Here is a 24315-nt window from a genome sequence, read left to right on the forward strand (position 1 = left end):
AAACTATACATCTAATCTATATATAGTTGCAAACTAAAAATGACAGTGATATGGTAACAGTTATCCTTTTTGCTCAAGAGTATACTCTGATTATATTCCAGTATTATCTATCAGATGTTATAGGGCACTTTTTTCACTTCAGTGTAATTTAGTTAGCCCATGTCCTAAAAATGCTTCACTTCTGCTGACAAATGAAATTTGCAGTGCAAAATGAGATACAGAATCTTCCTGAATGATGCTAGAGACCTGAGGCAGTGGTCATCAGAAATAGGACAGAGGGTGCCTAAGCCTTGAAGGGATGAACCAAAGAGTGGATGCATCTAATTGGAATTAGCGACCTACACTGAGTAGCCATTAGCTTCCAAGTGTGATCTCGGTCACTAATAATTTTCTGCAGCTAAATGCCTATGACTGACTTTCCCTACTGTTTGAAAAAAAAAAAAAAAAAGAAAAAAGAAAGAAAAAAAGAGAGAGACAGGAGAGTTAAGAAGGATTGTACTCAGTTCCAATAAGAACTAACGGCAGAGTTGACAGAGATCTCATTTAGAACAGAGGAGACGTGGGTGGGATTAATTTGACGAAAATACCTCTAACGTAGTCACCTTTGTCTGAGCCAACCTACGTCCCATTTTTAGTCAATGAAGAGTTAGTACAATCAGTGAGTTTAAAGTACTATTTATCTTATCCTAAAGTAAGTACTTGTATTTGACCACAAAGACTGCACACTAGATTCATTGATTCTATGGATTATATCTTCTTTATCACTAAAGAGGACCTTAGTCAACCTGGGCATGCAAAGATGATTACAAGCTACAATACAGATATAGAACTGAGGTCAGATAAATTACAGTCCATCATTCTAACCAATGTGGCTCAAGATCATGAATTCATCTCCCTCACATCCAAAACAACTTCTATAACCACCGGAAGAAGAGCAAATGACAGATTCAGCTCTTACAGCTGTTTCATTTCCTATATTCAACTGGCCCAGGCACTGGATCAGAGACTCAGTCCCCATCTACAGCCCTGACCTTCTAAAAGTAACCAAAGGAGATGCAAGAATTGAAATCTCCCCTTTTCTGAATCACAAATGTTCAGAGATTTATGCAAGACAGAGGAGCTCCAACAGGATCTCCCATCCCCATGGGATCTGATCTGTTGCTTCAACTGAAAGACCATTCCAAAAACATAGTGGTGACAGTTCTGAAGCAGGCAGGGACAGGTGATGAAGACCCTACTGCACCCACGGCTACCACACACAAAATCTTGGCAGGCGGATACCTCTCCTTGCTTAGCTCTAGGATACGAGACATCAGGATAGTGCAGGCTTGAACCAGAACGTGGCATTTGGCTTTTGAAGGCAGAGATGTGTATTTTAATCTTCCTGTGAAGTCTGCTTAGGTCCTGTTGTATCCATGGAGACAGAGTCTTTAATAACTCCCTGTGCTAGCAGGTCAAGTAAGCAAATCTACACAGCTCCATAGCAACAGACATGAAATTAAAGTGGATCCCATCAGTAAAATATGCAGAAGGGCTCTGTGCATACAGAATGATTATCTGGAAATGCTTTTATTTTAAAAATCAGCAGTAGCTACCTCGTGTAGGCCCACCATGAGATGCTAGGAGACTAAAGAAAAGCCGAAGTAAATGAGAAAAAGGACTATGGCCAAAATCCACCACAACTGTTTCTGTTAGACTCTACATTACAAAAGATTTTAAGAACTTTATTGTCCCAAATAACATGATGAAATACTGAATAGAAATAGAAAATACTGAATAGAAATAGAAAAACTGGAAAGGGTGAAATTAAAATTCTATAGCAAATAAATGTTGCGTACCATTAGATCTGAATGTGAGAGTGGTTGCACCGTCTACTCTCAGACATGCACAAAAGCAATGCAGTCAAAGCACACACACTCTTCTGAGAAAGATGACATAAGCTTCCTCCATTTTATTGCCAAGGTGATGTTTTACAAAGCACATGAAAAGCCCTCCAGAAGCACAAGTAATTGACCACTGTGTATTGGTTCTTTGCCAAATATTGAGCTGCTTAAAAATCTCATGCTCAAGTTAAAGTTATCCTCATGAGGTTTAACTTACTCAGGGAAGCTGAGCTTTTGCTTTTCTTCTTCTCGCTTCTGCACACTCTAGAGAATTTATGTTTTACGCTTATAAATCAGCACAGCCACACCAAGTGATTTTTTGTTATTAAATAAAACACTTTATGAAGAAAGAAAAGAAACTAGTATATGGACAACTTATGGTCACAGGAAAGATGCTCCAGAAAGTTATTATCAGAAAGAAATTATAGTGAGGCCACTCTCAACATGGAAGTGAAAGCAAACTCAGAACAATGAATCTCTTTGCATGACACAGGATCTATTCCAGTTAGCACATTCTGTAAATCTGTTTTTGTATTCTGTACCTTTGTTCCTGAACAACAGGGACAACAGTTCTATTATTTTCCCACTGCTTACAGAAGTTCAGCACTGAGAATGAACAAAGCCCATGCATATAAGATGTTGTTGGATAAATGCATCAGTAAAACATGCTTTTCTAATATTTTTTTATTCCTCCCAAGATGAAACACAGGAAAAGTCCTATCATTAAACCCTTCTGCAATCATGAAGGTGGAGTTCTTCAGGATGAAGCTTATTTCCAGAACTGCCTCTAAGAAAAACCTCTCAGTGAACTCATGCACCAACTAATCTGTTTTAAAGATGAAGCACATATATTGTATTGGATTATTACTATTATTCCTATCTTATTACATTGAAGTGAGCAAGAGGGCTGACAAAAGATCTGTAAAATCATACAGCCAGATCTTAGCAATATAAGCAAATCAGACCTTTTCAGTTTTGTTTTTAAAACAGCAGAAGTGACTCTGCTTTTAGAATACATATAGATATGGAAGTAGAGCACCAATATAGATAAACTTATCTGTTAATTTTACTATACCAGATTAACTTCTCACTAGCCTGTGCTTGCACAGAATGTCCCCAAGCGTAAGTTCCTGGACATTTAGTGTACTGGGAATCTAATGCTCACACACCAAACATCACAAAAAGATCAGCAGGAAGAGCATGATGCTTTAACAGCTAGACTTGCATTTCCTGTTTCATCTGTTTAAGTTATTTAGATCTAACTGTAATGTCTCCAAACGCTATGAGTCCTATTTTTGTTTCTCCTTTATGTTAACTGCGATCAGCTCTAATGTCAAATAAAGAAGCATCTGCACCTACTCAGCACTCATGACCAACTTATGGCCAATACAGCCTGCTCCACCTGCCCCTTCTAAAAATCCTAATAGTTCTAACACCCTCTAAGATTAATCCACTCAGACTGAGACATCCTGCCCAAAGGCTCATTTCTTTGTGACTTGACAAATGTACCAGGAAGACGCAGAAAAGATCATAATGGAAATACATGCTGAATACAGTGTTACTTCTAATGGTTCAAAGTTAAATAACTTTGAATTGAATACTGACTGTCAGAATTACTTTATGTATTCTTTTATGTCTATGAACTTATTGTAAGTAAAACGGCAGTACACAGAAATTAAATATAGTGCAGGAAAAGCACAAGCTGTGCCTTGCAAGTACTTAGCAACAGATCTGTGCAATGAACTGTTTAAAGGAAAAAAAAACCCTCCGAACAACACAGACTCACAGAGTCACTGGGGTTTGAAGAGACCTCTGAAGATCCAGCACTCGAGACCTATCTGCCCCACTCATGTTTAGCTGGAACAGGCTGCCCAGGACTGCGTCCTGCTGAGTTTTGAACATCTTCATGAATAGCCACCACACAGTATCTCAGGGCACCCTGTACCGCATCTGATCAGCATCACAGGAAAAAAAGTGTTTCCTTGTGTTCAGATGGAATTCCACATTTCTTAATTTGTGCTCAGTGTCTACTGTCTAATGAAGGTAGGTGTTCTGAGTGGTAGAAGCCTCTGAGACTCCCTCATTAATTTAAACAGAACAAAGTTTCAATACCTGCATTCTAACCCAAAGTGCTACCAGTTTAGCCAGAGCCAACAATAGATTACCAACAGTGAAAGAGAATAAATTTTTGTAGCTTGCTGCTGAAACGAGCTGTGAATGATGAACAGCCAGCCTTTATAAGACTTGGGAGCTGACCCTAACTGCTGCTCACCTAGGACCCTTTCATGCAGTTATGCATACATCACAGAATCATAGAATGGTTTGGGTTGGAAGGGACCTATAAAGTTTCAAAAGGGACAAAGATGGGAAAATCTTAATGCTTTATAAGTCTTAATAATTTAAACTTCAGTAACTCAATGGGCTCTCAGAGACAACTCCAACCATAGCTCATTCAGTAAGCTGGACCAAGGCTGCCCACAGCATCAGAGGTAAGAAGGCAATGATCAGAACTTTTGCCAAAAATGCTGAATATATTCTCAAGTTATGATGCTCATGGACATTGAAATGAAAGTATGGTTTTGTGTTATTTTAAACATACAAGACTTAAAAAAGTTAGTGACACAACTCTTGCTCAAGATTCCTTTCTTTATCCATATATTTTTGTTAGTTTACTGTGACTTTCCAACTCGCAGGACTAGATTTTGAACCCTTGCACCAAGCATTCTTACAGAAGGCAAAAAAATGAGATGAGAAAGACTGTCAAAGCAAAATAGTTCCACTATTCTTAACAAGATCTAGACATGAGGTGTGGGAATTCAGGATGGATCCTCCAAAGAAGAAGCAGCACAAGACGGTGAATACTTAGAAATGTTTATGCTCCTGTTTGTTTAGTTACAGAAGCTGTAGGATTCAGCACAATATCACGACACAGAATTAGGACTAGTGTTAATTAAGCTTATTGAGTCTTATTGCAGAGCCATTTCCTGTAGTGCATTTTCTGTTGCTTTTATTATTGCAAAAATGAAGCACACCCCCAAGAGAGAAAGACTTCTACAATCTTGAAATTAAAAGTCTTCCAACTCAATCCTGGAGAGGATTATATGTATCTTCCCTAATGTAACTGTCTTCTCCATTCTTTCCTGGGAAACAGCCACAGATTTTAAGCTAAATTCACCTATAATGCTGCTGTGGTTTAGATTTTAATGCACAATAAAAACATTATCAACTATTATCAACAAATGCATAACATTTTTATGCTTACAAATCTTTCAAAGCTTAGCAAGATGTAGTGATAATGCATTCCAGGATTAAGTATGGTTCATTATGCAAACAACATAAATTATGAAGGACATCCAAATCTTGTTTGACAATACTTCAAGAACAGAGTATGACTTAGATTCATATAACAATGTCTTGGGCCGTTAGAGAAAAGAAACCTATGTCATATTTCATAATTTGAAGTGTAGAAAAGAGAGAGTAAGTGACATTGATAGCATAAAATAAAAGCACTGGAGCTTGGGAACAGCCTAAAAAAGTCCCAAGGGTTCATTCACAGTGCTATCCCACTCTGACATTTCCTGAATTATCTAAATATTTGTGTGAGTGTTACTTCTGAAATTCAGCATGTTCCAAGAAGACAACCCTGGAAACCAATAAATTTTCTGCAAAACGATATGCATTTTGAAGGTGTACACTGAAGTACTCACACAAAAAGTGTAGCACAGGACACAGTCCATAAAAGTTATAGGTAGACTGGATTTTTGTATCTTACATCTGTCTCCTGCTATGTAGTCAACTGCTATGTAGTCACCATCACAAGGCATTCCAGATAAATAACTGTGTAGAGATTACCTTCATAAATCAGAAAGGACTCATGGTAGAGATAAAGATATTATGCACAACTCTTTTTGCACTGAAATCTGAGGGATCCAGCTGTATATAGAACTAGGTTATGTATGACAAGGATATACTGCTGTTACTCTCCCCCCACATCCATTTCCTTTCTACTATTCCCCTGTTACCCCCTGAAGGTTTTGCTACAAGACAATGCCTTCTCTTTGTACAAAGGCTGTATCTTCCCAAGTCACCAGAAATTCATGCACAAAAAAGTCACAGGGAATGGACTGGATCCACTTGAAACCAAGAGACAGCAATGGGAACCACTTCCTGCCTGAAGTTTTGATGGATCCCAGGAGCAACAATCCGGAGCTCTAGAGATCAGTTTCCAAACTTACAGGTTAATCAGCACAGAGGTACTGATGCCTACTCTGCCTATACGAACACGCCACATTAAGAGGAAGTTACAAAGATAACAAGTTAAAGCTACAAATGAATGGATGAAGATGTCAATATGTCTGTTTTGCCAAAAAATAACACTAAAAGCAGTCTCATAAGCAGTACACTAATGAAACAAGTTGATTTTGAATCCTTTTTATTGACTATTTTTTCACCTAAAGTGTATTAAAACTCTACTCAGATTGCTTTTGTTTTGCCCTTTTAGCCTTTCAACTGACATTTGAACAACCTTACTGATGTTTCTACTCTTTCAAAAATTTAACTGAAACTGCTCAGGTAACTCAAAAAATGTAGTGAGGGAGGAGGTACAGGCAAATATGAATATGTGTGCAGAGAAGAGCAATAAAGCTGGAGAAAGCAGTAGAAAACAAGACTTACGAGGAGTGGCTGAGGGAATTGTGGTTGGTCTCTAAAAGAGAAGGCTGAGAGGAGAGACCTCCTTGCTCTCTACAAGTGCCTGAAAAAAGATTTTAGCAAGGAGAGTGTTGGTCTCTTTTCTCAGGTGACAAGTGATAGGGATGCAAGGAAATGCCCTCAAGCTGCACCAGGGCAGGTTTAGACTGGACATTAGGAAGAATTTATTTATGGACAGAGCGGTCAAGCATTGAAACAGTTTGCCCAGGGAAGTGATGTACTCCTCATCCCTAGAGGTATTTAAGAGACGTGGAAGTGGCACTAAGGGATATAGTTTAGTGATAGGGCTTAGTAGGTCACACTGATGTTTGGACTTCATGATCTTGAAGGTCTTCTCCAACGTAGACAATTCTTTGCTCCTATGATAAGCCTTATATTGGAAAGAAACTGTCTAAAAAGTAAATATTTTTGAACACCTAGACTAAATCAGTTGAAAGGTCTGAAATCATAGAATCATATAATCATTAGTGTTGGAAAGACCACTAAGATCATTTAGTCCAATCATCAACCCATGCCTGTGACCACTCTAGTTCATATCACTCAGTGCCACACCTATCCTTTTCTTAAAAACCTCCAGGAATGTTGACTCCACCACATCCCTGGGCACTTATCCTAAAATCCTACCCAAACCTCCCCTGTTGCAACTTAAGGCGATCATCTCTTGTCCTGTTGCTACTCACCTGGGAGAAGAGGCCAAACCCCACCTCACTACAACCTCCCTTCTGGGAGTTGTAGATAGCGATACAGTCTCTCCTGAGCCTCCTCTTCTCCAGACTAAACAATCCCAGTTCCTTCAGCCACTCTTCACAAGACTTGGGCTCCAGTCCCCTCATCAGCATTGTTGCCCTTCTCCAGACATGCCTCAGGGCCTCAATGTCTTTCTTGCAGTAAGGAGCCCAAAGTTGAGCACAGCACTTGAGATGCAGCCCCACAAGGTCCAAGCATAGAGGGATGATCACTTCCATACTCCTGCTGGCTACACTATTTCTGATACAAGCCAGGATGCCACTGGCATTCTTAGCCACCTGGACACACTGCAGGCTCATGTTCAGCTGACTGTCCACTAACTCCCCCAGATCCTTTTCCTCTGCCCATCAAGCAAAATGAAGGCTACTTCTGATTACTAATGGCAAAGTCTATTAAATTACCATTATTGTTTAAGTGTAATAATTGAAAACAATGAAGTCATTTATTGAAACACGTGCGTAACTCTTCCATGTGTAGAGTACTCTTCAGTAGAATAAACTTTAAAAATTCTTTATACACATTTTCTTAAGCTACGTCTGCAAGCATATACAGAATGGTTTTGAGAGCCACGTTTGCAGATTTGACTGATGTTTACAATATTCTCTACATTCTACCTGCATCAAATTCCTTGATTTCAATGAAATAAGAAACAAATCTTAAAAAATACATATAATCTAGCGTCATTATGCAGACTAATGAGAGCCTGACAGCACACAAGTAATACAGGAGCTATGAAATGATTTGAGGAACTTTGTAAGGATAGAGGTAAGTCAGACTTAATCAGCCCTTTCAAAGACCAAGCCAGTGAAGAGTTTTTGCAACTGATTCTCTGCTATTTCTGATCTCAGAAATACAGTCCTGGAAAATCTGAGATGACTCCACATGAAAATGTCTAAAATGCTTCTAGAAGCAAAATAACTCTGGAAACAATACAGCCATGAGGTATCTGAGCTCATAAACCATGTCAGTTCTGCAGCTGGCTCTGCACAGAGTCAAAACACCCTGTCTCTGAGATTAATTAAATAACAGTGAAAATCTCCTGGCCATTTGTAATCAAGAGCTAAAGGCAGAAATATCCTGACAATCTGCAATCAAGAGCTGTCTGTATGTGATTCACAAATACATTTTATATCTACTCATTAAAATTACAGCAGCCCATGACACACCAGGACATTTAGTCTTGGATGTGTGACAAGCAGGTGCTGATTTAATTGGTGGTCCAAGGTGGCCCATTAGCTTGAGGCAATGGGAGACAAGCTCTTCATTCAGACAATGCACCATGGAGTTAGAAATGCATAACTCCCACATGCACTCTACCCATTATCCTGTCTTGATTTGACAAGCTGTATCCCGAGAGCCATCGCAGCCTGATGGCATAAACTTTAGGCAGGGTCTAACCATCAATCTAACAACATTAGAGGACTATAATTTGTTGTTTTGATAGTAAGATTAATTTATCCTTGACCAGTGAACTATGTGTGCAATTACCATGAAATAGGATAAAATACATTTCAGTTGTTATTTGACATCACCAGCAAGCCTCATAAAAGAAAGTGAAGACATCAATTAATTACATTTCCATGAAAAAGCTAATACTGGTAGTGTTTTCAAACCTTGCAGGTGGTTCCATAGAAATAACCCAATTATCTTTTTTATTTACTATCAACATTAGCTGTATCACAGGCAGCACAATACAAAGCATCTGGATACCTGTAGATGTAACTGTCAATTAGAGAGTGTAATTACTTAAATGAAAGGAACTATGTTATACTCACCGGGCTTTACAAGGATTGTCTTTGTCTCCTTCTTGTATCGAGCCAGCTGAGAGTTTCCTTCACTCATTGTTCCTGCATTGAACTTTTTCCTGGAGAAGTCTCCATCACTACCGGTGCAAAAACTGATTGGACTGTGTCCAGCATCAGAAGGAGTCTTAACTGGAGATACTGACTGGCTACTAGGACAGCCAGTGTCATCTGAAGAGAAAAGGGAAAACATCAAAATTTCTAAGAAGGAAGTACAGGAAGTTAACAGAATATATATATATATGTAGGCTACTTACAGTCTTACAGGACACATCTAAATTTGTCTCTGAAACCTGGCAAGTACCTACTGTTTTCTCCCATTTGTGATTAAGTTTCCAATGACTTATGGTGGACTAAAATGGTGAGGGCTTGCTTCATATGTCTAACAAAGGTAAAATCAGGGGCTACACAATAACAATTCATACCTAAGATAAGCTCTTTTGAATTAGCAATGTTAGAGATGCTATGGCATTAAGAAATGTGCACAAGACATGAGAATGGCTCGTGTCATTGTGTCTATAGTGGATGGAAAGTGAGCAGGGGACACGTATGTCCCATGTCCCCATCTGAACAAGAGAACTATCAACTGATAGAACTATCTAACATAATCTACATATACAAAGTCAAGATTTTCATTTATCTGCAATTAGTAAAGGTTTCTTAAGAGTGTTTTTTCTTTTAAAGGACTGTGATCACAGAGCTTTTTCATTTTTAACAAGAGGATGTGTGTTACCTCTTTCTGAAATAGGGCACATTACATATGGACTGCTTTTGTTAAAGCAGAATTCTGAGGGAACACTCGTACTGCAAACACCGGTAATCACTGCTTGGAATAGAGCAGCATTTCTGATCTCCAGGAATATAAACACTCCAGCTCTTAACAATTACATGCAAAGTAGAAAGTCAGAGTTGAGACAAAACCCACATACCACTCCCCTCACCTCCTTCATCTAAATCCCTCTTGAATAATCACTCCTCTTGTAAAAGTCACGGTGGTTTTAAAGAAAGGCAACAAAACCAAACACACTACCCTGACTCCGGGAACCCTCCAATATTCTCTGCAGGAGAAATGTAATTGTTTGCTCTTTCCCAGGACAAAATGAAAGCTGCCATCTTACTTATGCAATTGCACTCTGTTCCCAGTGTATTACCTTTACCTAATATGAAACTCAAGTACCCGCAGCTGAGCCAAGTAATTTGCATGACCATACTGTACCTACTACTTCCATCCTGTTCATAACAGAGGCCAAGCCCGATCCTGCAATGAGCTTTGCATGGGCAGACTGTTCAGTCAGTACACAATTGTATGTTTATGAAAAGGACACCCTAAACTGGCTAATCCCTCAGTTCCATCCCTAGCAAAGAGAAGCCTTTGCTATTGTTAACTATTGCTCCCTCAGTACAGTGTAATACCTGCATCCTTCCATGTGCAAAAGCTTGCCCTTGGTTTCTCTACCATTCTTTTCCTTTTATCCTTTCCATTCATATCAGCATCACAATGTAACTCAGAGTACAGAGGAGGCAGCTTTCTGTCAGGTCAGGGCCCATTTCCTCTTCTCAAGGGTTCAGAGTCTCTTCTGCAGGCTGAACAAATGTTACTGACAGCAGAGTGAATCAGCATGGCTGAGCAAGCTTTGAAATTGTATATAAGCAGTCTTCTCTTTAGAAGCACACCAACATTTATAATCAAATATATTTATGAAGAAGTGCATATTCACACCGTTTGATTTTTCTTACAACCTTTGCACTTTCTTTATGCTTCTTTATGTAGCATCATTTTCAAAACCCTATGTTAAAAAAACAAAACAAAACAAAAAACTGAAGAAGGCAACTGCAAAATAAACCAGTTACTTCATATCTCCATCAACAAAATCACTGTAATTCCTGTCAAGGTTCTGCAGACCTTACTGAAGTGTTTTACATGGGAGATTTCATTGAGCTATGGGGATTCCACCTGGAGAACCTCAAGAACCAATGGAACCGTGTAATGATGAAATACCTAAGCTGCAGCATTAAGAATTAGGGCATTAAAAAACAAGACATCTCTGAGATATGAAAACAGAGTAGCTAAAGAAAGCATGTGAGAATAAGCATTTTAATTTCAAGCCCTCCTACCACTGCCTCTTGTAACACATCACATTGTACAATCAGATTACCCCATATAGCCTACAGAACCTTAACTTATGCTTAAGGACTAAAGCATCTGCTGCAACAGGTCATTTATTAAATGAGCAAATGAGCCTGGCATAAGGAACAATAGATCTCTGCGCACACCACTCATGACCTTTAGACCCACTGATAACCAGCTGAGCGTTCCCATTCCAGCTGAAGTAAATGAATGATTTCATTGAACTTCCATTCTTCTGATAGCTTGTTATTTTTACCTCAGGTATAACTTCTATCCTTCTATAAGATACTAGCCAGAAGAACGAACAAAATCATACATTTTCCAACATTTTCAACATTGCAACCCACCTCTTTGTCAGCTTTTTGTGGTGCCTCTTAAGTAATCAAAAAGAACAGCTGCAAGTGAGACATGGGATCTCATCATTGAGGGCAAGTGAGGCTGTGCTGTGCAGAGGGATGCAGCTCCCCACCAACCTGCACCTCGCTGCTCTGCTACAAGGAGAATCCTAGGGAACACCAAGGTGCCAGTCACAAGGTGCCCAGTGCAAGACAGATTCCCTGCACTTACTTTCATTTCTTCTTGCTAGAGAAGTCTTCAGGGATGCAAGGGCGGTAGTGTGGGACTGAGATCTCCCCCGTATCTGTCCAGAACTCTGCTAGCAGCTCTGACAGAGGAGGTGAAAAATGCCAAGCTGTCCAGCATTAGACCAAGGTAAGGAATCTGTTTCTAAAGCCGCCTATGGGGAAATAGGAGTGAGTGAGCCAGAATGGAATTTATCTTCTGCTGAAAACATGGTGAGAATGCAGTTTTCGGCAAGGTCTAAGGAGGATCTTATAGCTTGTTAACTTTTACCCAAAAAGGATTTCAGGTACAACTTCTCAGAAACACACTTGATTTATCTTTGGAGGCATGAGTATCAGGATAGCAGAGAGACAGCTGGCAAAAACTGCTGTGAAAGTCTACTGATCTTGCCTGTATAATCTACATGCCAAACAGAGGGAACACGTGACTTTCATTGCTTTCTTTGCTATATCCATGGTGGTTTTTTTCAGAGTGGTCTCCCGAGAGCATTCTGGAAGCAGCTCTTCCCTTTGAGCATCAGCTGGACTTCATCACCGAAATGCTGTGCCTAACCCCTCTCCCAGTTCAGATACGCTGGCCAAGTTCCAAAGCCAAACATGGGATGGTGTCTTCTCAAACATTCTCAGAAATTGCTCAGAGTACTCTGATGTTTGCGTGTACTGACTAACTTTCAAATACTAAAGTCTAAAGTGTTAAGGCAATAGTACTCTTAACAACTGACAAAAATTTCTCTCACAGACTGTAAGACCACACGTGATATTCTTCTTTGATCCTCTGAGCTCAGAGGCTTTACGGTTTCCACTGCAATTTTGTTTAGAGCCTTCCTTAGAAAAATACTGTCGTTTCCTCAAGTCTTCAAGAAATACTACATATCCAACCCCCTTATTTAATCCATCTAAATAATTAATTATGCTCTTCCTGTAGAAGCACTCACTTATTTCTACTTTCACTCCTAGCTGTCAGATTTAGTTTTGTGTTTTTACAAGGCTATACCACCTGTCCTCTACCTGACCTCTTTTCTACTGTCACATTTTCATCTTCTCTCATAGAATCATAGAATCACAAAGGTTGGAAAAGACCTACAGGATCATCCAGTCCAACCATTCACCCATCACCAATGGTTCTCACTAAACCAACGTCCCTCAACACAACGTCCAAATGTTCCTTGAACACCTCCAGCGTTGGTGACTCCACCATCACTCTGGGCAGCCCATTCCAGTGCCTGACCACCCTTTCAGAGAAGTAGGATTTCCTAACGTCCAGCATGAATCTTCCCTGGTGCAGCTTGAAGCCATTCCCCCTAGTCCTATCACTAGTCACACGAGAGAAGAGGCCAACCCCCAGCTCACTACAACCTCTCTTCAGGTAGTTACAGAGAGCAGTAAGGTCTCCCCTGAGCCTCCTCTTCTCTAGACTGAACAATCCCAGCTCCTTCAGCCACTCCTCATAAGGCCTGTGCTCCAGACGCCTCACCAGCTTTGTTGTCCTCCTCTGGACACGCTCCAGGGCCTCGATGTCTTTCTTACAGTGAGGGGCCCAAAACTGGACACAGTACTCGAGGTGTGGCCTCACCAGTGCTTAGTACAGGGGGACAATTACTTCCCTGTTCTTGCTGGCCACACTATTTCTGATACAAGCCACGATGCCATTGGCCTTCTTGGCCACCTGGGCACACTGCTGGCTCATGTTCAGTCTAGCATCAATCAATACCCCCGGGCCCATTTCCTCTACACAGTCTTCCAGCCACTCTGCCCCAAGCCTGTACCATTGCCTGGGGTTGTTGTGGCCAAAGTGCAGGACCCAAGGTTCCTCTGATCAGTATTCAAACTCTGCACTCTGTTTTTCTCCAAAGAGATGTGGATTCTAGAACTAAACACAGGATTTTAATGAACTTTAACCCACTCAGCACACTGAGACTACATCCTGACTTCTATCTGGCAGTTCCCTTCCCATACATCTAGGGCCCTGTGAGGATGATGCACCATGAGCTGGTTATTCAGCAATGAAACCATCAAGGCCATCTCACGATTTTTCAGGATAATCTCTCATTCTGCTGGTCTTCCCCACAGTTTTAAATCCCTAAGAGTTGTTTTTGTGTTCTTGTCATTGCTGGTCTTGTAATGTGTGAGTCTTTATGAATTAATAAAAGTTGCTAGCAGACACCAAAGAATGTATCACCTAAGATCTATTTGCTAATGCTCTTTCTATAGTAAACAGAGAGGAAAAGGCTCCTGTAGAGGCTAAGTCAGCTGTATTTAGACTTCTCCAGAGTACATAAGCCATATCATTACCTCGAGGACCTGTCTTCTCCATTGACTACATCAGCCACCACACTGACTTGGGCAGCTACACCAGTGGGTGCAAGGGCTCACTCCTCCACTAGGAAACATTGGTAACAGGAGACTGACAATTATATCCTGGAAAAACTGGATCATACTGAGAACCAAAGGAAAGGGATGAAGTGTAATAGTTTAAATGAAAGTGTCCCTAAAAAGACAGAGGTGGAGCATACTCAAACCCACAACATGAGGCTATAAAAGGAAGGAAACCAGCTCCCACTTCAGCGTAAGTCAGGCAGCACAGCCTAAGGCAAGAATGTTCTCCTCAGCTCCTGTCTGTGTTACAGCATTTTGTTCTTACCACAGCCATTCCAACAGGCTACTTCACACACTCTGGATCATTAGACATTTGCCACTAACAATGTGTCACCTGCAAACTAGGACAATTTTACAGAATTACAGACTGTGGACAAAAATATTGAATTATTTCACTAAAAGAAGAACCCTGAAAATGCTACTAGTTTTAGTCCATCTGATCAATGCCAAATTCACTCTAGATTTTTAAGATCTACTAGGGTTGTGTTTAATTTCTGCTGTGCTCTAAGGGACAGTAGAAGAGCAACCAGAACTACAGCCCTGTCCAAAAAAGAGAAGAGGTTTATCTGACAAGGCCTACTTATATAAAATCCTGCTAAGCAAATTAATTCCACATTTAATCCCCATGTCTCCGCAGACAGAACTTGAATTAACTCTGCTCCATTTTGGCTACAGTGAGGCAGGCTAGCAGCTCACCACTCCCTTAGGGCACGCAGGAAGGTTACAGAGACTCTTGTCCTTGAAATGTCTCAAGGCTCGGGCAGACAAAGCCATGGCTGATGTGACGTAGTGCTGGCAATGGTCCTTCCTCAAAAAAGAGGTTGGACAAACTACATACTCAGGAGTTTACTTCTCCTTGATTTTGTATATACTCCACAGCTGGGGACCATCCTTATTTTTTTTTTCTCCTCCCAATCCATCTTCCAAGCTATTTTTATGTTATAGGTGCAAAAACTAACCCAGTAGATAATATCAAAGACCACACATCTGCAATTCCTTTTCTCTATTCCTACCATGAGCGTATGGACACCCCCAAACCTGTTCTTTACCAGCTTGCATTTGTCATGCCAAGAGCCTGACCAGGCACTGCTTACAATTCAGCACACGAACTGCTCACTGCATTCAGCAAGAGGTGCCCTCTGCTCACTCGCAGCATGGTGAAAGTGTGACAGGCTCACTCCCTGCAGAAAAGGGGAGAGAACGATCAAAGAAGATGGATTTATCCCTTCCTAAATCTTAGGAATCTTTCACCATGCAGTATATCCCATAAACATGTCTCGACAGATATCAGCTAATGACATCTGACTGACAATAGCTGTTACTCTAAAGCAACAAATTTTAATTGACTTTGGCAGCGAATGATGCCTTTGCTAGTCTTCATTATTTTTGAACACTTCATTAATAAGCAGGACTGATGTGTGTTCTGGGAAACCATCTGAAAAAGGGCTATATAATTGCAGTTTACTAGCTTTGTAATTAAATTTATAGCACAGCTAATGGTACTGCTATTAGAGAACAAAAGCATGAAGGCCTGCTAGCAAAATATCAATAAAAGAGTGCTGTTACTAGAACGCTGTGATCGGGAATAGCACAGCCCCTGAGTTTTGATATCATGCCATAGAAAACATTTGGGCAAGGTATTTAATGCAGTAAAAGACTGAAAATCTACCTGAAATTTTTAAAGAGAAGTTTTAACTAAAGTAGAGGAAAGCACAGAGTCTTAAAAGAGAGAGGGAAAAAAATAATTCATTAGTTTTTAAGGAACTTTTGCAGAACTCTCTGACCTATTCTGAGGCCAATAGTTGGCAGTGGAACTGCTGCTGCTATTTGACTACATCAAATGCAACTAACATTGTGCATTTCGTGTCCACACCATGTGAAATACACATGCATACAGTCAGTTTTTTTGAGTGTGTTTACTTCCGCTGTGCAGCAAGGGAAGAAGTGATAAACATTCTACCCAGTTTTGAAAGCACCATTTTTGTAAAGAAAACATATAAAACAGACCACAAATAAAATTCTAACTGTTCATCAAATGGTATAAATGCTATATTCCTTGTTTCCCATACTGCTCTATCTCCATGGCTGACAGTGCACAGCTGTGAGCCTTGCAGCTTGAACATCACCTCCTAAGGTTGCAGTGTTTACCTTCTAATGCTGCTTGGAAGCCACACAGAGTCTACCCACTGTTGCAGTATGTGTATTTCTTTTTATTTTTTTATTTTTTTAATTGTTCTATCTCAGACTGGCATTTAGCATCACCACAGAACCCACCGACTGCATTTGCTGATATACATGTCAAAACACTGATCCAAGATGTTAAGGGCAGATATCAACCTTTTAAGTGTGTGGTTATAATGTGAGAATTTCTTTTAAAGTGTCATGATTCCATTATTTATTTTAATCCAAAAGTAATCAAAAACTTATGATTATATAAACGTTTAATTTCATCTACAAGCTGTGATGTTCTTCAACAGGCATGACACTTTTCAACTCAACACAAAATTGCAGGAAAACTACTTTAAAACAATAGTATTAGATTATATATTGGTAGTGAAAAAAAAACATACCGTACAGCCTAGATTTTAGCCGTTACAGTCATCACAGGACACAGCAGACTGTAACAAATGCTAGTAGAAAGGGACCAGCACTAAGTGTTCTCAGGACATGGTCCAAAATGTCCCAGAGACAATGGGAATGCTTCTGCTGACTTAGTAGGATCTGGGTCAGGTTGTAAAGTGCTGACAGATACATAAAAAGGTAACAACAAACATTCAAAAGGTCAAATATTTTGGCTTCCAGATGTTGTTGTGTGGTATAGACACAAAAGAATAGTTACATAGTAAGAGGCAGTAAAGACTGAAGTTGAAAGGGATCCAGAGAAAGGCCAAACACAGAGGAAAAGGCAGGCTGCGCTTCTTAGTACCTAGGCACTTTTCTCACTTCCATGTTTGGAACACATCTCTGCTGCACAGAAACAGAAATGGTGGATAACAGCATGAAGCAATAATAAATTATTGCACGCACGTTGGCCCAGCAGGAAATTCTCCAGGGAAACAGCAGTGAGAAAAGGAAGCATGTCACCAGCATCGCCTTTATGCAAAGGCCATGAGTGTGCTTTTAGAAGTAGATTTTGTTTCAGTGTTTTTGGAAAATTAATATCAGAGTGATTGCTAAACTGCCTTACAGAGTGCTGCAATCACATTCTCTGGGGAACAGCTCTACTTCAGAAGTTTGAAAAGATGGCAAAAGCGCTGTGCAAAAGTGCAGCTTCCAGCAGGAGGGCTGGAAAGAGGGGTGAGCTTTCAGAATCAGGCATTTGAACACTTTTAAGTGTACGATTCAGTAACTGTGAGGAAAAGAGAAAAAAAAAAAAGAGCCAAGAAGGATCTATTGAAACAGAACATTTCTTCTTAGAACAACAAACAAGAAGAACGGAACAGCTCACTGTTTTCGCGATAACATCTGTATACATAAACTTACATACACAAGGAGTGACAATATATATATACATATACATCAGTAGTAGGGTAATTATTTTAGTAGTTCATACTATTGCCCTAGGCTTAACCTTCTTGATTGTTAAAACACTGCAAACTCATTTTCATCTATTTTTTTCCTATTCAGAAATACAAATTTAAGTACACACGCTTCAGTTTTGGAGCCTCTAGGGCTGGCTGGTTTGTGATACAACCCATTCCAATGCTGTAGCAAAGGTATGATTTACGAGGGTGACAGAAGGTGCAGCATTTTGCCCAGTAACACAGGTTAAGGGACCTTTACAAACTCCCCTCTCCTCCAACCTGTGGCTAGCGGTAGTGCAACCACACTACTTCAATAAGCCTGTTGGGAGCCCACGCCCTTTTTTTGGCACATGCACTATGAACTCAGCCCCTCCAACCCTCATCAGCTTGTCCAACTGGCACACAGTTTCAAAGCTTCAGTGGACCGTGCATGGCAGCCACTGAGCAGGCAACCATGGGACAGAACTTCCTGCTGCTGCTATGTTACGCTCCAGAAACTATAGTGCAGCCACATCACCAGAACACATTTATTGCACTACAGGCTTGAGGAACACATTTTTAAAAGATCCTTATACCAGGAAAAAGAAAAAAAAAAGTTAAGAAATAAAGACTGAATCCAGATCTGGAAACTTGAAAGGAAAAGCAAAACACTCTGGGTGAGTGAATCATCTCATCTTCATCTCACAGAGAGATACTGCTGTCTTTCAATGGCCTGCAGTCCTACATACTCTAGTTAAAAAGGAGATCTGTAGACAAGACTACAAAAAGTGGAGCATTTTGCTACTGAAATAAAACAACCTGTCTGGCTCATAAAGTCTGCTGCTGAACTGATGGTTAAATGCACAAGTGCTTCTTGCAAAGCTGCCCTACCTGCAGAAACTCGGCCAGCTGGCTTCTGGACGCAGGCTGAGGAGAAGGCTGAGTGTCTATAAAAAGGCAGCATTACAGAACTCTTCCTCACAGTAAGAAATTCAAAATCTAAGCTGTTCAGAGGCAGAAAACAGAGGGAAGAAAAAAAAAAACAAACAAAAAAAGCAATATCCTAATGAACTTCCTTTTAAAATTCAAAGCTAAGCAGACTATTATTGAGCTGGGCAATTCCAGGCTGCCTTCAATCCAACAAGCAATTAGCCAGTATCAAAAGGATGTGTACACACAGTAAAAGCATAACACCCCACCCCCAGTATCCTATTTTTTATAAGACAAACACTGCAACTGCAATGGCCAGAGGGAGCCTCCTTCCTCCTCAGTGTAGCCCCTCAGCCAGAGAACCATGAATTAATCATATGTTTGTGGAGCTAAAATGCACTCCTCTGGCTGACGAGGTGAGGGTGCGTGGCAGGTTCAATACCAGGAGATACTTAGGAGGGAAACACTCATGAGATGGGGAATGCTCAGCAGCAGGCCAGCCAGTGCTGCTGGGAGAGTGTTTTTTCATCACTTGACATATGAGTTCTGTGGCTGACATCCAAGCCGAAGGAGAGCAGAGGTTGAGGGTAGAGCAGCGTTCTCATATCAGATGACAAACAGGACCCCAGATGTGCTAAGATGTTAAAGAGGGATTGTATGTGGTGAATAGTGACACAAAGACTCAGCTTCCCATACCACATTCAGAGCATCCACTTTAGTTTTGTGCAAACAAGGTATACTAAAAATACATTATATCAGGAATACTGCAGGAAAAATGGATTGACAGACCCACTGTGGTTCATGCAGTCTTACAAAGTCAACTGTAGAAACTTGACCAACACAAACAACCGAGCCTCTGATGCAGTCCTACAGAACAAGGAGGAGCCGGTCAGATTTAAATCTTACCTGAGCCAGAACTAACAACTTCTTCATAAGAAACTACGTGGAAGAAAATGAAGCACCTTTTGCCAAACGCTGAGCAGCACTTTTTGCTGTTGCCACCATACTCACACTATGACAGTTCCCAAAGGATCTTATCTTCCTGTCCTTCACCTTCCTAAAGCACCTTTAATGATATATAGAAGGCATTGCTGCTCTGAGTTACAGAGAGAAATCCAAGACTTCACTTATGCGTCAGGACCAATATAAGCACACAAGGAAATGGACAATGCTAGAAAGGAATCAGACTCTCTAGGGGATGCTCTCTAGGGAATCAGACAGGAAATACATATTTACTTGGGCTGAGGAAAAAAACTGGATCTTCTGGTGGGAAAAAGAAATCTACCCATTGTAATCACTCGGTGTCAATAATAAGGGAAGAAAGGCAGATAGGAGGTTCAAAAGGAAAGGAACTGTACAATCCCTATTGCCTACCAAGAAACTTTTGAGTCTAATGATCACTACGGATCGTACAAAAAAGACATTTATCCAAATGCTCAGGAGCTTTACATACTGCCATCACACTGTCTTTCATCACACCCTCCATCTGCTCTCCTCTTCTGCTCCAAGTGCACTGCCACTAATTTTAAATCCACTTTCTGCACGTCACCCTCCAGTGAAGATGGAGAGGCTGGCTGGAGGCCCTGCTGCTGCCGGGGATGTTCAGCCTACATTGGGCATGCGGCAGTACAGAAGGACTCTCAGTGAAAGGCAGCAAAGGGGCTTCAGAGAATGAGAAAATCAGGTAAGCCAAGCTAAACCAAGGCAGCATTCAAAGAAGGAAAGATGAATAGAAGAAATAAAAGTATTTCCAGTTGAGCTCAAGAGGAGGATTACGACAGCAGCACCACACTACTCAGTGTCTCTGTGAACACTGTCTGACTCCCACAGCAAGCATAGAGCTGCTATGGGGAGTCGTGAAATAGCCGATACAGCGTGGTGGGACAGCTTTGGTAGCACCATGCTGAGTAGATCTGGAGAACGGGATGCAAAACCAAATGATTGGGGAAGAAAGAAAACAAGAAAAAAACCCAACCATTTATGAGAGATCGTAAAAAATTAATGCATCTGTAGAAAGCTTCAAATCATTTTACTTCTTGGTTCCCTATGAGGGAGCAGGTAAAATGCAACAGGTAAGATGGAGGGATGCAGGCAGCGTGGGATAAATGCTTCAGCTCTCCTCAGAGGGAAGCACTGTTTGTTTAACGACCCGCATTGTTTCACAAACAATAACCAACAGATCACTGCTGAGCCTGGATTGCAAAATCTATCCAGGCTAAGAGGGAAATACTGGAATCAGGCACAGATATTGTGTTCCTCATCTGGGGAAATTCACTGTTTGTGTACACTGCTCAAGTACTGATTCTTGAGAGAAACAGCAAATTAGTGAAGAAAATGATAAATGTAACGATTTCTGATTGGGCTCAGTAACTTAAATACTTAGTGAAAAAAGAAAAGGAAAGTTGAGGAACTTGCTCTGAAATGGAGTCTTACAAAACACTCATTGCAAGTCAGAGTTTTAGTGAGATAGAGAATGTTTCCAAAATACCAGCTATTAGAAACAAACTTTGAGTCACCAAACTATCCTTCAAACCACCACATGCATACAGTGCCAAGGGCTCCATGATCTGACCCTCACAGCCACTGCCCATGTGCATAATTTCCCATGGGATGAAGCATTCCGCTGAGCTGGGGGATTACTCACAGCTACTGAGCATCCGAGTGACTCACTGCTGGATGGGGACTTAGTGCTGAACTCCACAAATGCCAAACGTTCAACACTGAGCAGTCCCTGACACACACACTGGGTCTGGAAAGCAGACCCAGCAGTCTGTGGTCCGCATTGATTCCCTCCGCTCCGTGACCCAGTGCCTGTGTGCTGCCTGGGGACAGAGTGAGCCCTCAAACACCCGAAGGTAACTTCCATGGAACAGCAGCACTCCACCTCCACGCTGCGCCCCGGCTCACGCATGGAGGTCAATGTCACAAAGACAAATCTGACCCACACCTTCGGCAGCCACCGCCCCACCTTGCAGGCTCCAGCTCATGGGCTTTCCACAGTTCCTCACGCAGATGCTGTGGGTTTTAAGGAAAATCTTTCTCTTTAAGCAACTATTCCACAGCAATCAAACTGCCAGCTTCTTAGCAGCGGAGAGCTAAGCCCTAGGAACTCGAAATGGAAACATCTGGTGTCACTTACGGACACGTAGGAGAAGAGCAGATCTGACTGCAGTGGGAATCGGGGGCTGCGCTGCCGTAGGGCCGGGGCCCGGCAGGTACCTGAGCAGAAGCTGTTGCTGCTGATGGTCCTGGCGGAGCCCCCGGAGGAGCTGGGCGGGTTGAACTCCCGGCTCTCCTCCTCCGAAAAGGGCGACTCGGAGGCGGGCGACACCTTGTGCTGCTGCGGCGGCTGCGGCCGGAGGACGAGGCGGGGGATACGGCTGCGGGACACCTCCTTCTCCGGGTGCGCCTTCTGCTCCTCCTCGGGAAGGAAGGAAGGAAGCCCCCCAGCCGTCAGCGCCCGCTCCCGCCCGCCGCCCCTCGGACGCGCCCTCCGCCGCCCGCGGAGGCGGGCAGGAGGCGGCCTCCGCCCCCCGGGGGGGCGCGGGCTCAGCCCGGCTCTGCCCCGCCGCCCGCGGCCGCCGCGCAGCGGGAGAAGGGAGAGGCGGCGGCTGCGGCGCGGGGCGCCCCGAGGCGGCGGCGGCGGATCCCACGGGCCCAGCCCGAGCCCCCGCCCGCCTCCTGCGGCACTCCGGCCCCCGCCTCACCCCGGGACTGCCGCCCCGCAGCCCGGCTCCAACCCCGGCCCCGCAGCCCCGCTCTTCCCTCAGCCCGAATTTCCCCGACCCCGCGGTTCCCAGCCCCGCAGCCCGCCTCTCCCCCGCAGCCCACCGGTCTCGCCGCCTCCCGCCGCCCGTACCCCGCCGCAGCCCTTTCCCGCCCGGCTCTCACCTTGCCGCTTTCCCGCAGGGGCCCCATGGTGCTCAGTCACGGCGCAGCCCGGCCCGGGCACCTGGCATGGGCGAGAGGGACGCGCTCAGCGGCTGCTGCGGCGGCCGCTGCGCTGCGGGTGGCGGAGCCCGGCCCGGCCCCGCCGCTCCCCGCCCCGACACGTGGTGCCGCCGCCGCCCGCCCGCCCGCCTCGAGGCGCTGAGCGCGGGGATCGGCTGCGGCTCCGGCCCGGGTCCGGCGCTGCCCTGTGCTGCAGGTGCGGGACGGGGCCGCCCCGAGCAGCCGCCGCCGCCCGCTGAAGCCTGCGGGGATTGTAGCGCGTTGCACGCGAGCAGCCCCAGCGCTGACTTTATTTGCAGTTTTATGGATTTCACGCTGAGGCGCCGGAGCTGAGACGTAACGGAGGCAGATGTTGTAAGGACGGGCGTGATGAATGCTCGGCTGTATAAATAGCGCAGTGTGTCAGAGGTTTTCTGCCGCTTGTTATTCGGCGACAGCTTTTTTACGGAACGTGTAGCGATGCAAAAACCCACTCTATCCTCAGACAACACGTTGCGTGGTATATTTAATGACTGTACTGTCTCACCTTTCATCGGGACAGTTTGCGGCTGACCCTACACCAGCCAACGTGTGTGTGCTCACCCTGTCTGTCTGCTGCCCAGAGAGCAGCAGCGCTGGCCAAAAGCCAGAGGTGCATTAGCAGGACTGCTGGTGAAGAGGACCCCTCATCCACAACGACGGAGGTGAACTCAACACAGAGTTCTTGTGGGGCTCCACCCTGATGTCTCCTTACGGCACCCGGTGAACTGCAGGAGCTCTTGGGGCGGAGATGTCCTTCACATGTCTGTCTGCTGTGTGCAAAAGACCCCAGTTTCTCTTGTGAGCTTGTGGTCGCTGTTCGAGCGTAAATGTTAAATGCTGCCTCAAAAAGAATTAGGAGCAAAAGTGTGCTTTCTGTGCAGCACCGAGCACATACTGTTGGCGATAGGAAAGGTGATGCGTGTTCCTCTGGTCCTCAAAGAGGAAGGCCGATGCCAGTGAGGGTTGTCACACCAATTGTTTGGCGTACAGAGAGTTATAATAACTAATTGATTAACCTGGTGCTAGGATTAGATCCATTACTTACGGAGAGCTTGATGTTGTGCTCTGCCAAAAAATGATACCATCCTTCCTGGGCAGTGCCAGGGCATCTGTAATTCAAAGTGAGGTGGTTCTATTTTTAGAAGTGCTTAAATCTCTCTAGTAACAATGTTGTGTGCTTATAAAATGTCTTCTAAGCAGTGGCATATACCTTCCTGAGGCACAGAACAGGAGCTGTACTGCGGACCTTCCCCTAATACTCCAAGACTGTTTCCATGGAGAATGGAAAATTGCAAATCACATCTTGTAATCCCCCACGTTTGCTGTTCCGTTCAGCAGAAAGCAGGGCACCTGGGCACGTGGCTCCTGCCGCCGCACGTGGCACGTGGAGGAGCGCTGCTGGGCCTGCGGTGGAGGAGCTGAGAGGCTGTGCAGCATTGCCATAGTAACTCCTCTACGGTTGACGGTGATGGTTCGATTGCTGAAGCCTGCTTTATTTTCTTCTATTTGGAGCTCGGATTTTTTTCCTCGCTGAGAGGGATGTGAGAAGTGAAGTCCCCAAGCTGCCTTGGGAGGCAAAATGGGATGTGATTCCCTTTGATCTCCTCTCCTTTTTGCATAGAGATTTCAGGCCCTATCATAAATCATAGAACAATCATTAACATTCAGGCACATTTCTTTTTT

General features: G+C 43.1%; 1 protein-coding gene across 9 annotated transcripts in view; it reads right to left on the bottom strand.

Moving 5' to 3' along the window:
- The window catches only part of SYBU (syntabulin), a 44098-nt gene extending 21427 nt beyond the window's left edge, over positions 1 to 22671 (bottom strand). For 2 of the 9 annotated variants that reach the window (XM_025148137.3, XM_015283014.4), the window contains exons 1-3: positions 22552 to 22671; positions 21880 to 22081; positions 9116 to 9313 (exon numbers count right to left, since the gene is read on the bottom strand). In XM_025148137.3, coding sequence (XP_025003905.1) covers positions 9116 to 9313; positions 21880 to 22081; positions 22552 to 22578 — 427 coding nt within the window. In that variant the 5' untranslated portion in view covers positions 22579 to 22671. Of the gene's footprint in view, positions 1 to 9115; positions 9314 to 10555; positions 19414 to 21799; positions 22082 to 22551 lie in introns of those variants that run through there. The other 7 variants (XM_015283016.4, XM_015283015.4, XM_040694683.2 and 4 more) reach the window with 7 other exon arrangements.
- Between the last annotated feature and the right edge of the window lie 1644 nt (positions 22672 to 24315).

This window comes from Gallus gallus, chromosome 2 (assembly GCF_016699485.2).
Source record: "Gallus gallus isolate bGalGal1 chromosome 2, bGalGal1.mat.broiler.GRCg7b, whole genome shotgun sequence".
NCBI lineage: Eukaryota > Metazoa > Chordata > Aves > Galliformes > Phasianidae > Gallus > Gallus gallus.